At 47.3% G+C, this 15,458-nt stretch overlaps 1 protein-coding gene across 1 annotated transcript; it reads left to right on the forward strand.

Moving 5' to 3' along the window:
• Positions 1-209: 209 nt before the first annotated feature.
• Positions 210-14,619, forward strand: LOC310680689 (uncharacterized protein). Its single transcript, XM_083447681.1, has 6 exons — positions 210-245; positions 9,380-9,465; positions 9,896-10,128; positions 12,599-12,751; positions 13,284-13,451; positions 14,431-14,619. The coding sequence occupies exons 1-6, from the start codon at positions 219-221 to the stop codon at positions 14,439-14,441; spliced, it is 678 nt and encodes a 225-aa protein (XP_083303807.1). The 5' UTR covers positions 210-218; the 3' UTR covers positions 14,442-14,619.
• The last annotated feature ends 839 nt before the right edge of the window (positions 14,620-15,458 follow it).

Consider the following 15,458-nt stretch of genomic DNA (forward strand, 5'->3'; position numbering starts at 1 on the left):
GCAAAGCCAGTTGTGCAATCTCTCCCCCTTGCCCCCCCCCGAGCAGCCCCCCCTTGGGATTGCTCAGTTTCAGGGAACTGCTCCTCTTGCCACGCACTGACTCAGCCCCTGACTCAACATTCCTGGTGTGAGGAAGTGGAAGGAGATAATTGCTCCCTGTGCCCTGTGGCACCTTCGCCCTTCCCAGACAAACAACCAAGGGAGGGGCAGGCTGGCACATGCAGCCCCCACTCCTCTCTGCTTGGGTGAGTCATGCATTTGGCAAGCAGGAACCTTCTATTTTTATTTTGCAAAGTTTGTTGACAATTTTGGGAACCATTTCCAAGCGTGCGGTGTTGACTTCCAAGACAAATACACCTACAGATGTTGAGTCCTCTATGCAGCCATCCACACAGCATCAAAACAAATGTGGGGCTCTGTTTGGTCCATGACTTCTAGGCATGGGTCCAAGAAGTGGGGGTTTTTGTTTTGTCCCACTGCTTCCCCCAGGAAAAGCTGAGGTTTGCTGATGAATCAGAGCAAACATCCATGGGGTTTTCCCCTGGGAAAGCAGTGACACAAAACTAAAGCCTCTTGGACGCATGGCTAGAAGTCATGGACCAAATGGAGGAAATTGTGGGACAAAGGGAAGTGTGGATTCAGCTCACACCCACAGGGTATGCTTCAATCTCAAGTGTTAAGCTAATTTCTCCACAGTGGCTGCTGTGACTGAGATAGATGGGGGAGCACTGTTTGGTTGTGAAAAAATGACATAATCATACGGTGTCAAACTCATCTTTCTTTGTCATTCCTCTTATCACCCTCCCACAGTGTGTTGAGCATTCTATAAGTGCTATATTCCACACATACTGGGTCCATGTTTTGGGGGAGGGGAGGGTTTGGTAGAGACATCACCTTGCCAACAAAGGTCTGTATTTAAAGTTAAAGCTATGGTTTTCCCAGTAGTGATGTATAGAAGTGAGAGCTGGACCATAAAGAAGGCTGATCGCCGAAGAATCGATGCTTTTGAATTCTGGTGCTGGAGGAGACTCTTGAGAGTCCCATGGACTGCAAGAAGATCCAACCTCTCCATTCTTCAGGAAATCAGCCCTGAGTGCTCACTGGAAGGACAGATCCTGAAGCTGAGGCTCCAATACTTTGGCCACCTCATGAGAAGAGAAGACTCCCTGGAAAAGACCCTGATGTTGGGAAAGATGGAGGGCACAAGGAGAAGGGGACGACAGAGGACGAGATGGTGGGACAGTGTTCTCGAAGCTACCAGCATGAGTTTGACCAAACTGTGGGAGGCTGTGGAAGACAGGAGGGTCTGGTGTGCTCTGATCCAGGGGGTCACGAAGAGTTGGACACGACTAAACAACAACAACAACATGGGTTTGGTAACACCCCCACCCCACTGGAATCAACTATTTGTCTCGCTGCTATCATAAGAAAGGTTGATGAAGATGTCGACCCAGTGTGCAGTGACTGTGAAAAAGGCAATTCTGGTTTCCGGCTGATGTCACGATTGATGGCAGCAGTTCTCCATTATTATTTCCTCGACCTCCTCCCACCTCCCTTTTCATATTCCAATTATTAATTAAATCAGCAAATTCTTTCCATCTTTCACTGTTTACCCACTTGTTTATCTTAATCCATTTAAACCTTATCCTCCCATCAACCATCCAAAAAATTATCTATATTCCAAAAATTATCTATATTCCAATCTAACAGAGAGAGAAAAGAATAAACCCTTAAGACTTATACCCTTAAATCCTTAAGTCCAATAATTTCATTCTGCCATCTCCCAATATTCCTTAATTATGCAATATTATACTAAATGTTGTTTTAGAAAATTCCCAATTTTTCCCCACCATCTCTTCCCCCTGGTTTCGATTTTATCAGTCTTTTCTGCTAATTATCAGTCTTTTCTGTCATTTCTATTTAATTCCATCAACCCGGCACTCTTATGTCCGAGGCTCTTAACTCTTCTCCCTGGTCTGCCCCCAAGTTTCTTTCAAAACCTATAATTAAATCCCAAAGTGCTTTTTTTCTCAGCGGCTCCTTTATTCAATTTCAATATGCTTGCCCAAACTCCATGTTCAAAATTATAATCCAGAAGGTATTCCAAAGCATACTCCACAGTCTCTTTAAGGTTACTGAAATCCATTTTTCCAAGCTTGCCCGCAGTGCCACCCTCCAACAAAAAATCCATCCATCTCGCCTTACTCAGTCAAAGTGGGGCACTGCCTCTCCAGATCTGACTTTCAACTTCCATAACCTTGAACTTCAATTTATGTCCATCAATTTGAAACACTGATGCTAAGGCTTCCACTTGAATTTCCTCTTGCAAAGACAAAACAGGTTGTTTTGGTTGTCCCATCCTCTTCTCCAATACTTGCCCTTGCGAAGTTGGTTCCACATCCCGAACAGCACCTGTTGAATTACTCACTTTCTGTACCAAAACAGATACATTTTGTTTCAAGCCAGAGACACTTTGTTTAAGAGTGCCCACTGTCTTTATCACTTGTTCCAACAGAGCAGTTATTTTATCAGCTATGTTCCCAGGAGCTTCTTGTTTTTCCAGTATTATCTTAAGGTTCTTCAAGGCCACTTATTTCACAGCCTCCATTCTATAATGGAATTTTCCGCCTCAGAAGTGTAACAATCGCAACAGTTTCTGAAGCTCCCTCTATCGGCAACAGTTTCTATTTTTGTTATTTTCAGTTCAGAATTCAGTTACAAGATTACAAATCAGCTCTTCTTCTTTTTAAATACCACGAAATCAATACGAAAAGGTATATATCTCTGTTCAACCGTCCATCAAGATATATTCCATTCCCCGTTGTTATTATTATTATTATTATTTTAAATCATAAAGCCTTTTGACAGCCCGATACCAGGCATGAGACAGTGGTAAATTAAGTCATCTTCTTTACTGTCCTGAAGGTTTCAATCATCCACAAAAGAATTCCCCCCACTTCCCCTGCTTCTGAGGGGGTGCTCAATATCTTAAATGGTGAAAATTAATACTTTACAGAGTACTTTTCATATGCTTCAGCTTACAGCAGCTTTGCTTTAATCTTTTTACAAAACGGAAGGTGGACTTCCTGTTTAGACCTTCACGTTCAAGTGCCAAATCCAAATATTTAGTGATCCAATTCAATTTACTTACGAAAATTTACTTAAAGTCCAAATGTCCACAGGAAAAGTCTGCGCTTTCTGGCAACAGCTGTGCGGCTTCACTCCCTGAAAGTAGCGGTCGATTCGATGTACCGCACCACTCACCCCACGTCGCTCCGGAGCCCCGAAACTGGGTCTCCCCGCAAGTAGGGGAGGCGCAAAAGGTACGTGCTGAATCCCAAGCCCACGGTCTTCTTCCGTCCGTGATTTTTCGCAGGTCTCCGCCTCGCCGTGGCGGTCAGACCCTTGTTTCCAGAGAGCGGATTCCTCCGAGACGGAGGAAATCCACCATTAACCAGAAGCGCCAACCCGGAAGTCTGGAATCAACTATTTGTCTCGCTGCTATCATAAGAAAGGTTGATGAAGATGTCGAACTAGTGTGCAGTGACTGTGAAAAAGGCAATTCCGGTTTCCGGCTGATGTCACGATTGATGGCAGTAGCTCTCCATTGCCCTCTGGGGCAGTGGGGAGGCTCAGGTGGGAGAAAGCCAGGATTTAAGAGGTAAAATTCCTGGCAATGCTCCCCAGTGGGTTCTGGGGAGTTCACTGCATCCCGCTGTGCCACTTAAGCCTGTGTCTTCCAACTTGAAAGGCAAAGCGGGTGCGACCTGGGAGTGTGTCCCTGTCATGGACGAATCTCCATCTCCAGCATGATTTGTGATTGGTTCCTTATTAATTTGGAATATTGGCATTAACCATGAGGTGCTCCTGAAGCTTTAAATTGTTTTTAATTTTTATCTGTGTTGTTTTAAACGAGACCACCTTGGCTGTGAGCCCTGGAAGACCTGACCCTGCCTGGCTGGCCCTTTCTCATCTGGCCTGAGAGAGTGGAGTGCGGACTGACTCCAGCTACAAAAACTGAGGCTGTTGAACAGATTCTTGGGCTGGAGTATTGTTTATGGGGGATTGAGAGTGCTGTCGCTGTTATTGATATTATTGTTGCATCCTTAGTCTTAGATCTTATGATTGACGTGGAAATTTTTTCCATTTGGTTGTGTACGTTTTGATGTGTTTTATTTATTGTTTTTGACTTCTGCTATGTTTGTAATTGTGGGACGCGGGGGGCTGTGTGTAAAAGCCTCAGTGCCTAGGGCTTGCCGATCGAAAGGTCGGCGGTTCGAATCCCCGCGGCGGGGTGCGCTCCCGTTTTTTGGTCCCAGCGCCTGCCAACCTAGCAGTTCGAAAGCACTCTCGGGTGCAAGTAGATAAATAGGGACCGCTTACTAGTGGGAAGGTAAACGGTGTTTCCGTGTGCGGCTCTGGCTCCCCAGAGCAGCGATGTCACGCTGGCCACGTGACCCGGAAGTGTCTCCGGACAGCGCTGGCCCCGGCCTCTTGAGTGAGATGGGCGCACAACCCTAGAGTCTGTCAAGACTGGCCCGTACGGGCAGGGGTACCTTTACCTTTACCTTTACCTTTTATGTTTGTAATTATGTAAATCTTGTTGTAAGCCGCCTTGAGCATTGTTTCAACTATGGAAAGACGGCATACAAATAAAACGATGATGATGAAGTGACGTATGATAACAGGCAGCAGACAGTCAGCGGCTGAAAGGACTGGGTTTGGCGCTTTGAAGAAATTTGAATGATTTTTCTGAAGCTTGAAAAGCCTTACAACAGCCGGGAAGGAACGATGGGGGTGGAGACGCTCCTTCAGGTATACAGGACCAAGGCCGTTTAGGGCTTTAAAGGTCAGCACCAACATCTTGAATTGTGCTCAGAAACAGTGTTATGTGGTCCCGGCGGCCACTCCCACTCACCAGTCTAGCTGCTGCATTCTGGATTAATTGCAGTTTCTGGGTCACCTTCAAAGGTAGCCCCACGTAGAGCGCATTGCAGTAGTCCAAGCAGGAGATAACCAGAGCATGCACCACTCTGGCGAGACAGTCTTCAGGCAGGGAGGGTCTCAGCCTGAGTACCAGATGGAGCTGATAAACAGCTGCCCTGGACACAGAATTGAACTGCACCTCCATGGACAGCTGTAAGTCCAAAATGACTCCCAGGCTGCGCACCTGGTCCTTCAGGGGCACAGTTACCCCATTCAAGACCAGGGAGTCCTCCACACCTGCCCGCCTCCTGTCCCCCAAAAACAGTACTTCTGTCTTGTCAGGATTCAACCTCAATCTGTTAGCCGCCAAAAGAGGAGGGATCCTTTTGATTCAATAGTGAATTTAACAATCTTTCATTATGCCCTGCCCCCTCGACCGAAGTTGAATGGACTTTTATTTATTCTTTGGACTGGACCAGGAGTGCGAGGGAGCAATGCAGAGTCAGAAGATGAATGGCTGCGAATTAAGTCTGGCAAGAGGTTGCATTTGTGGAAAGGCTTTGTTTTTAGCTGTGTGCAGAGGAAGAACCCCAGAGTGGAATTTTAATGGAGGAGACTGGACATGTTATCTGGGAGTTATTTATAGCAGCAGCCTGTATGCCAGGAATGGAATGTGAATTGACCTTGTAAACACGGCAGTGAACAGAACAAAGGAAGAAAGCAATTAACTCTCCCAACACACCAGACAACGTCTGTGAAGGACTACACAGGTGAAATGGATTTCATATTTATGAGAAATAACAGAGGTGCTGCATGCAAGGAAAGAATAATGGTCAGTTGCGAGAATGGACTAACATCAAGAGAAGGGTTAAGTGAATATTTAATATTTTACTAAGAAATATTTACTATTTAATATTTTACTAAGAAATTGTATTAAATTAGAGTAATTTGGTCTGATTTGTAATAATTTGGAAAACCAATAAAAATAATACAAAAAAAGAAAAAGTCAATTCCATGCCAGGGGGCCACTGAAAACAACAAGAAGAAGAGTTTGGATTTGATATCCCACTTTATCACTACCCAAAGGAGTCTCAAAGCGGCTCACAATCTCCTTTCCCACAACAAGCACTCTGTGAGGTGAGTGGGGCTGAGAGACGTCAGAGAAGTGTGACTGGCCCAAGGTCACCCAGCAGCTGCAGGTGGAGGAGCGGGAAATCGAACCAGATTATGAGACTACCGCTCTTAACCACTACACCACACTGGCTCACTACTGCCACTGGCAGGTGACTCAGAGTAACCCCATTACTGATAAAGAAAGAGGAACTGGGTGCAGGTGCCCAGATGCATGAAAGGCAAGTTTGCTTAAAACTACCAGGGATTTAAGGGGCGCTGTGGTCTAAACCACAGAGCCTAGGACTTGCCAATCAGAAGGTTAGCAGTTCGAATCCCCGCCGCGGGGTGAGCTCCCGTTGCTCGGTCCCTGCTCCTGCCACCCTAGCAGTTTGAAAGCACGTCAAAGTGCAAGTAGATAAATAGGTACCACTCTGGCGGGAAGGTAAATGGCATTTCCGTGCACTGCTCTGGTTCACCAGAAGCAGCTTAGTCATGCTGGCCACATGACCCGGAAGCTGTGTGCTGGCTCCCTCGGCCTGTAAAGCGAGATGAGCGCCTCAACCCCAGAGTCGTCCATGAGTGGACCTAATGGTCAGGGGTCTCTTTACCTTTACCTTTACATTCTGCATGGACTGGTTGCATGGCAACATGTGCAAATGGCCTGAGAGACCTATGAGATCCATAAATTACCATTTAGCATATTTTCAACACCAAAAAACAGCAACAATTTGTTGTTGACAAAGGATAACTGGACATATAAAGGGCCCCATTACCTTCAGGAGCTGAGGGCCTCATCAGACCTAAATTTGGCCCTGCTTCCACATACCCATTGCTGGAAACTGGGGGAAGCAAGAATCCTGCTTGCTGGTTTCCCACAGGTTTCCTACTGGGAGAAGGGGGTGCCGGATTAGGTGAGCCACTGGCCTGATCTAGCAGGCTCTTCTTATGTTAAGGAAGATCATCTCCTTATGCTCAGCACTTGGATTGATATTGTTTTTGAAATGCTTTTCCAGAAAAGCATTAGGTGCAGCCCAACCCAGTCCCCTGCCTGAGGGGATGGTGATTGTTCCACTAGGAAGGCAGAAGTTCCTCTGTCTGCTTCATGTGAGGCCTAGTTGCCAAGTCTGCGTCTCCTCCTCCTTGTTCCTCATTGCTGCAGGGTGACTGGGGCACCTGCAGACGCTCAGGTGCTGCTCCTGTGAGACTCTTCCCTTGGACCAGGCCCTGATGATGACAAGCACTTGGATGCTGTCTGCAGAATGAGGCATCTAATGCATCTCAATTACACCTGAGACATCTCTGGGACAGGATGTTTGTCTGCAGAGCAAATGACACACTTAGTGTGTGAACCACGGGTGCAGAGCTCAGAAACAGGGCTGGAGAGGGAGGATCTTGTTTAGATCCTCCTGTTTCTCCTGCTGCACCAGAAACGAATTTAGGGCACATCGGTCCCTTGGCTTGTTGTGGGTTGTGAGCCCTTCTAGCACCTCCTTTATCTGTGCAATGTTCTTCTTCAGCTGCTTCGCTTCCCTCAATCCAAAGATTCCCTATACTTTGAAAAAACAAAGAGGAGACCTGCATCAATTGCACGCTGGATTTAATAGAATCACAAAAACCTTCCAATATCTGAAGGGCTGTTACACAGAAGATGGAGCAAGCTTGTTTCCAGATGCTCCAGAGGTGAGGACGAGGACCAAGAAAGCACCGTATTTTTCGCTCTATAAGACACACCAGACCACAAGACGCACCTAGTTTTTGGAGGAGGAAAACAAGAAAAAAAATATTCTGAATCTCAGAAGCCAGAACAGCAAGAGGGATCTCTGCGCAGTGAAAGCAGCAATCCCTCTTGCTATTCTGGCTTCTGGGATAGCTGCGCAGCCTGCATTTGCTCCATAAGACACACACACACTTCCCCTTACTTTTTAGGAGGGAAAAAGTGAGTCTTATAGAGCAAAAAATACGGCAAATGACCTCTCCTCTTATTCCTCGACTGCTAAGCTTACTCAGAAGTCTTGGGTGAGGTAGTTTTTCAAAAAAAGAAAGGGAAAAAAAAAAGAAAATGAACCTCTAGGTGTTCACTGTCAACCAGATCACCACTATCTATCTGCTTGTTGATACTCTCAGAGAACTCCAATATGTTCGTAAGACATGATTTGTCTTCTCAGAAGCCATGCTGGCTCTGCTTCAGCAAGGCTTGTCCTTCTGTACGCTTGGTTATCTTGTCTTTAAGAACACTTTCCACTTTCAAGAACAGTTGTTCAGCTAGCCAGCCTGTAATTCCCAGAATGCCACCTGGATCCCATTTTTAAAAAAATGTTTTTACACTGGCTACTTTCTTGTTCTTTCTGTCCTGCTATTCCTGTGCTAGTGGGGCGATTGTGGCCCAGTTAGGAGGCCATGATGAGCAGCAGCCGGCATGGACGAAGCATCTGGAAAATATGAAAAGATGTTGCTAAACTTCCCCTCTGGGTCTGCATGCCTGTGTGACCTACATACTTCAGGTTCTTTCCTGCTTGCACTCACAAGAGGGGACAATTTGCCATGACAGAACAAGGAAGGGGGAGATCAGATATGCTTGCCCAGGTCACCAGATCACTGCAAGCTCTGCTGGAGCCCAAGGTCTTGTTTTTGGAGCAGATCCCCAGCAGAAACCCCCTCCAAGGCTGCATTCGCTTTTTGCTTCCCACGAGCCCCTGCTTTTCAAATCCTGAGCTGCTCTCTGTCCATTTCCCTTTGTAGCCAGGCCCCCACAACCCCTGTTTTGCCACCCATGCCCTGTGCATGATCCTGCCCCACCCCTTTCTGGAATCTGGACCTATAGTCTGTAACTGTGGCTCATAGGAATAATAGAATATTGAATCATAGAATTGTAGAGTTGGAAGGAACCCTGAGGATCATCTAGTCCAACCCGCCTTCAATGCAGGAATTTCAGCTCAAACATCCACGACAGATGCTCATCCAACCTCTGCTTAAAAACCTCCAAGGAAGGGGAGTCCACCACCATTCCATGGTTGAACATCTCCTAATGCCAGAAAGTTATTCCTCATGTTTAATCAGAATCTCCTTTCTTGTAACTTGAAGCCATGGGTTCAAGTCCTACCCTCCAGAGTAGGAAAAGCCCCCCCCCCTTTCACAGCAGGTAAGACTGGGGAGAGAAGACTCTAGTTTCCTTCTCGATGGTGGCTGTTGAGGAGTCTGAAATGCCTCTCACTGGGGGAATACTGTCTCCACTTCAGGGCACTACAGGGTTTGGTTTTTTTTTGCTGTGAACCACCCTGATATCTTTAGGTGAAGGGCAGTATGCAAATTTGATCAACAATAAAGAATCATTAAAAAGAAGGATATGGAGAAGTTGGAAGTTGTGCAGAGGAGGGTGACCAAGAGGACCTTGAAACCAAGCCTTGTGAGCAACAATGGATGGAGTTGGTATGTTTAGCCTGAAGAAGAGGACACTGAGAGGTGACATGATAGCCATCTTCAAATATCTGACGGAGCAAGCTTGTTTTCTGCTGCACTGGAGGAACCTGAACAGCAGATACAAAAGACAACAAAGGAGAGTCTGATTCTGAGGGTGAGAGCTGCTCAGTGGTGGAATGGACTCCCTCAGAAGGTGGCAGACTCTCCTTCACTGGGGGTTTTTCAACAGAGGTTGCATGACCACCTGTCAGGCCTTCTTTTGCTGCAATTCCTGGGATTCTGTGAGGAGGGATCCCAGCATGTCCAACACTCCAGGAGTTCCTGACGGAGCCCCAGAGGCTCAGGTTCCTCCTGCCTGACTACTTACCTGTGTGTCCAGGCATCCCAGCCTGGCTTACCGTAGAGGGGAAGCAAGCTGACTTGCACTTTCTGCTCACAGCTCCTCCCTGGCTGGCACGGATGCCCTTGCGCAAGAGAAAGGGGCTGGCAGACGGTTAGACGTGGCGTCTTTCCCACCGCCCCTCCCCTGCCTGGGACGGAGACATCTCCAGGATGACTTGACTCAGCGCTGGGTACTCTCACTTCGCACCATGATGGCCTCAGGAGGTGGCGTCGCCCTTCTTCTGGGGCTGCTGGTCCTTGCAGCTGACCTGCCACGTATCGTATCGCAAGGTAAGTCCTGTGAGCTACCAGGTGGGCGGTTGGGAAGAGAGGTCCCTCTGGCCTCCCGGTCCAAGACCACCAAACCCAGCTCCCTCCCATCTCTGTTTGGCTTGCTACCTGACCATTCCTTGTCCTCCCAGTGGGGCATGAATTTGAAATGCTAGGCTTCCCCAATACCCTCCAACTAGGGCTTCACAGGCTGCTTTATTTGGGCCTACTGGGGTGGCTTTTTAAGTCAGACGCACAACTCTTGCTTTCCTTCACACACACACGGAACTAAACTATCCATCCACCACTCAAAATACAGTCATTTCTTCTTCTTCTTCTTCTTCTTCTTCTTCTTCTTCTTCTTCTTCTTCTTCTTCTTCTTCTTCTTCTTCAAAATATGGAAACATTTAGCCACTAGAAATCACTATATCATTTAAAGATTTGTCTGATTTTCAAAAAGAGAGGAAGATACATTTGAAGGCTAGTTCCTTTTTTCTTTTTCTCTTTTTTGTAATGAAACGGTAATTTATTTGAACAGTTTGCAGACAACACACACACATATATATCTCACACTTTACATATGCAAACTGTCTCATCTAACTTTGCCTTGTGTTGAACACAGCAATGCACTATGATTAAGAAAAAGCAAGTGGTTTGAAAAAAAATAAATATATGGTTTTAACAGAAATTATAATATCTGGTCAAAAACAATTCTGCTGTTCTGTTTTTTATTTTATTTTATTTTGTTTTGTTTTTATTAAAGATTTCTTGGTTTACAAAAGTATGTGCAATGCCTCTTTTTTTTTCAAGTTACATTTTCTACAGACCAGTCTCATTTGTTAGACATTAGTGTTACATTAGGAAGGAGGGGGGAATGGTGTGTGGGGCTGGGGTCGGGTGGCGATGTTTCTTTCGCCTTTTGACGGCTGGTTTCTGTGGGGCAGGTGGCTGGCAGGGAGCATCTCCTGACTTCATGCCCTTCTTGGGAGCTTCCTGGCAGCTGATCACCATTGGAAGCAGGAGGCTGGGCTAAGTGGACCCTCCTGGATCTCAAACTGCAAGGTTGCTCTTGCGAGACCCTCTCTGATCCTTTCTTGGAGCTCCCAACCAACTGCATGGATCATCAGGAAACCCCTGATGTTTTGCCAACCAAAGATAAGCTATGAACCCCCCCAATCCCCCAGGAACCTTTGCATCAAAGGTTCAGAGAAGGGCAACCAAAATGATCGAGGGGATGGAGAGATTCCTTTATGGGGAAAGAATACAGCATTTAGGACTTTTTCGATTAGAGAAAAGGCCAAGAGGCAGCATGGTGCAAATTTATAAAATGATGCACGGCATGGAGAACGAGGTTAGAGAAAAGTTTTTCTCCCAAGCATCATAGAAGAGTTGGAAGGGAACCTGGAAGTAATCTAGTCAAACCTTCTGAAATTCAGGAATTTCAATTGAAGCTTCCGGGACAGATGGCCATCCAGCCTCTGCTTAAAAACCTACAACTTGTGGACAGTTGGAAGATTGAGGACAGATAAAAGGAAGCCCGTCTTCCACAGTTAAACTGTGGAACTCCCTGCCACAGGAGGCAGGCATGGCCACTAACCTAGATGGCTGCTGAAACAAAATTAAAAAATTCCTTCCAGTAGCATCTTAGAGACCAACGACCGTATTTTTCGCTCCATAAGATGCACCTAGTTTTTAGAGGAGGAAAACACACAAAAATAATATTCTGAACAAAACAGTGGATGTATCATTTTTGTGGTTCATGCTGTGGCCACAGACATGATATGTGATTTGACGGTGAATTTGGGGTGACCCAATGCAAAAATCCTGAGGATCCATGTGGATCCGTGCTTTGTAACCACGTTTTTGTGCCATTGCGGCCCCACACAACAGTGGGTGCGTGATTTTTTTGGGGGGAAGGCTGTAGGCATGGACATGGTATGTGATCTGATGGTGAATTTGGGGTGACCCAGTCCAAAAATCCTGAGGATCCATGGGCTTTTACCTCCCCTCTCCCAGGCAGCCTCCTTTATCGCTAGCGTCCCTTATCTCCCTCTGATTGCTTGCTGCTCAGCAGCTCATTTCAATACCCCCTTCCATCTTTCTAAAAAAAAGAAAAGCACAATCTGCTTTTTGCCCCTGGACAATTTGGCTCCAGGGACCATGCATTCGCTCCATAAGACGCACAGACACTTCCCCTTACTTTTTAGGGGGAAAAGTGCGTCTTATGGAGCGAAAAATACGGTAAGTTAGTTATTGGTATGAGCTTTCGTGTGCATGCACGCTTCTTCAGATGGCTGTGTTCTGTCTCCAGGGCCGGAGGCAGCAACATTTCTGTGGTTGCTGGAAACCACAGGAGGGGAGAGGGCTGTTTTGATGGAATTCTGCTTGTGGGCTTCCCTTTGGGGCAGCCGGTCGGCTATGCCTTCCTTTCAATGTCTTCCTTCTCCCCCAGTGGCTAAACTGGTCCCCGCTTGTCTTTCTTTCTTTCCAGACCGACCTGGCTATTGCCTGGAACTCCCTGCCCAGTCTACTGACCCCTCTGGTGGGGGCTCCTGCAACCAGTGCAGTTCGGATGCCAACTGCCCCCCAGGCAAGAAGTGCTGTGGTTCGCCCTGTGGCAACACCTGCCAGGCACCTCAGCCAGGTAAGAATGCCCTCCCTTCCACGTTCTGTGCTTCTTTCCCTTTTGGCCGGTTTACTACGCACATCTTTTTCTTCTTTTTCTTTTGGAAAAGCAGGGAGGGTTATTGCCACCTTGCAACCTGTCATTATCTCCTAGGAACGTTCACATCTCCAGACTCCCTCCAGGCAAGACTGTGGCCTGCAACTGGAAAAGCCAGATTGCGTAAAGGCAAACGATGAAAATGTCCCGGAAGGCCTGCAAATGGGAGTCAAAATTGTCAGCATTTGATTAATTGCTCTTTGCTTTCAGGAATGAGCTTGCACGTGTCTGTCCACTTCGGAGCTTTGGAACACATTTTAAGCTGTTTTAAATTTTCTGTTTTTAATTGCTGTAAGCTACCCTGGGACCTTAGGGGGAGGTGGCACCCCAGGCTTGTGCTGTGGGTGGGCAGCTGCGCAGAACGAGACTGTGTGGCAAGCAGTGTTGCTGTTCGTGTGCCACAAATATCCCCCCCCCCCCAGCACTTCTCTTCCTCCTCTTCTTCCTCCTCCAGATCTTTGCAGACTTCCTCCTGCAACAGGTCCCTGCAAGGCTTTAATGCGGAAACAGTATTACAACTGGGGGAAGAAGAGGTGTGAGGAATTCATTTATGGGGGCTGCCAGGGCAACCTGAACCGGTTCGACACCCTGGAAATGTGTCAGAAAGCCTGTGGGGGTCAAGGTAAGCACAGCTCCAGCTCTGGGCTTTGCGGGGACCCTGGGGGAGAAAGTCCCCTTGAGAGGGGGTTCAGTAAAGAGGGTCAGACGGATCCCCAAGTATAGAATCCTAGACTAGTAGAGCGGGAAGGGAGCCTGGAGAATCATCTGGTCCGCCAGCAATGCAGGAATCACAACCGAAGCATCCTTGCCTGGTGGCCATCCGGTTGCAGGGCAAATCTGCTGTCTCACTAGTACTATTAACTACACGTGAGTTGGGTTGAAGAAAGAGTCCAAAATTTATTTACTGCAGTAAATAGGTTCGGCGTGGTCACTTCCACAAAGGCTGAACGTGTGTCTCTGTGTGTGTGTGAACCTTTTATAGGGTTTACAGACAAAGAATTAATATAAAATCCAACCAGAGCGCTGCAGACATTTGCAGAGGGTAGTTGGCAGAACACTCACTGGATACAACTTTCTAGATGTCCAGCCTGCAACTTGACATGTGTCCAGCCCTTCTAGGGCCCCTCGCTTCTAACGTTTTGAAGCCTACATAGATACAAGCCTAAAGGTAAAGGTACCTCTGACCATTTAGGTCCAGTCTTGACTGACTCTGGGGTTGCGGCGCTCATCTCGCTTTACTGGCCGAGGGAGCCGGCATACAGCTTCCGGGTCATGTGGCCAGCATGGCTAAGCCACTTCTGGCAAACCAGAGCAGCGCACGGAAACGCTATTTACCTTCCCACCGGAGTGGTACCTATTTATCTACTTGCACTTTGACGTGCTTTGGAACTGCTAGGTGCGCAGGAGCTGGGACTGAACAACCGGTGCTCACCCTGTTGTGGGGATTCGAACCGCCGACCTTCCAATCGGCAAGCCCTAGGCTCTGTGGTTTAGACCACAGCACCACCCGCTTCCCTAAGATATAAGCCTACATACCAAAGAAAGGAGAATTGTGGTCTCAAGGAGCTGCCTCTCCTGATCTGCTTGTCTTCCTGTTTCAGGTGCGCCCTAGAGCAATGGAGGGAGCAGGTGAGGGTTTGCCCCGTGGAAGAAGATGGAGCAGCACCCACGGAGCCCTCCTGCTGGGCTCCTCCCTCCCTCCTTCCTGACCCCCATTCTCCCACCCCTGGGGGGCTGACGGGCTCCTGGAACATGCTGGGTAATACAAAACAATAAATTCATGCAATTGACTGGCTGGCTCACTGTCTCTTCCCTCCCATGGTACTCTCTTCTTCTTCCAAACCCCGGACCCTTCTTGGCCATCAGTTGTGCGAAGAAAGGATGCGATCCCAAATACCTTTACTAGGGAGTGGCTCCCATTGTACTCAGGAGGCACAGTTGGTTAGTCTGGGTGGGGGTGGGGGGGGGGCAAATGCAACCCTCCCAACCTCCCCAAAATTTCTTATTATTTTGTAAAATGTATACACTACTTGATTGTTAACAAACTTCAAAGCGGTTTTTTGGGGGAAGGTAACAAAAATAAGAATGAACTAAGAAGAGATTTAAACTCACATTGAGTTTGTCGCAGGAACCCCCCCCCCCATCATTCAGTTTGTACAAACTTCACACACACTCACAGTCACACACTACATACACTATGCTTCTGTTATAAATCAACCATACATCGGATCTGCACTGTTCCACTTTTATTTTACTCCATGAAGGAAGGACTACAAAATGGGGAAGGTTTGATACAGGGCACCATAATCCCTTCACCATACCAGCACATCCACAGGAGCCCTGCCCAGTTGCTATGCCAACCCTGATGGTCCTAGACAGAAGACCATCAAGATCACAAAGAACTTGCATATGGGAGTGGATTCAACATGGACTGGAACAAAGGACAGTGATCAGCTCTTCCCTCTGGGGGCAGGAAACTGCCAACTCCCCTCTGTCACCTGGAAAGTACTCATGGGGAGGGGGAAAGGGGGAACCAGCCAGGTGACAGGACACTCAGGTTACCTCCACAACTCCTCCCTCAACCCCTCCTTTTTTTATGTGATGTAGTCTTAGGTGTATGTGATGTAGT

Source organism: Podarcis tiliguerta (genome assembly GCF_965153285.1).
Source record: "Podarcis tiliguerta genome assembly, chromosome: 6".
Lineage (NCBI taxonomy): Eukaryota > Metazoa > Chordata > Lepidosauria > Squamata > Lacertidae > Podarcis > Podarcis tiliguerta.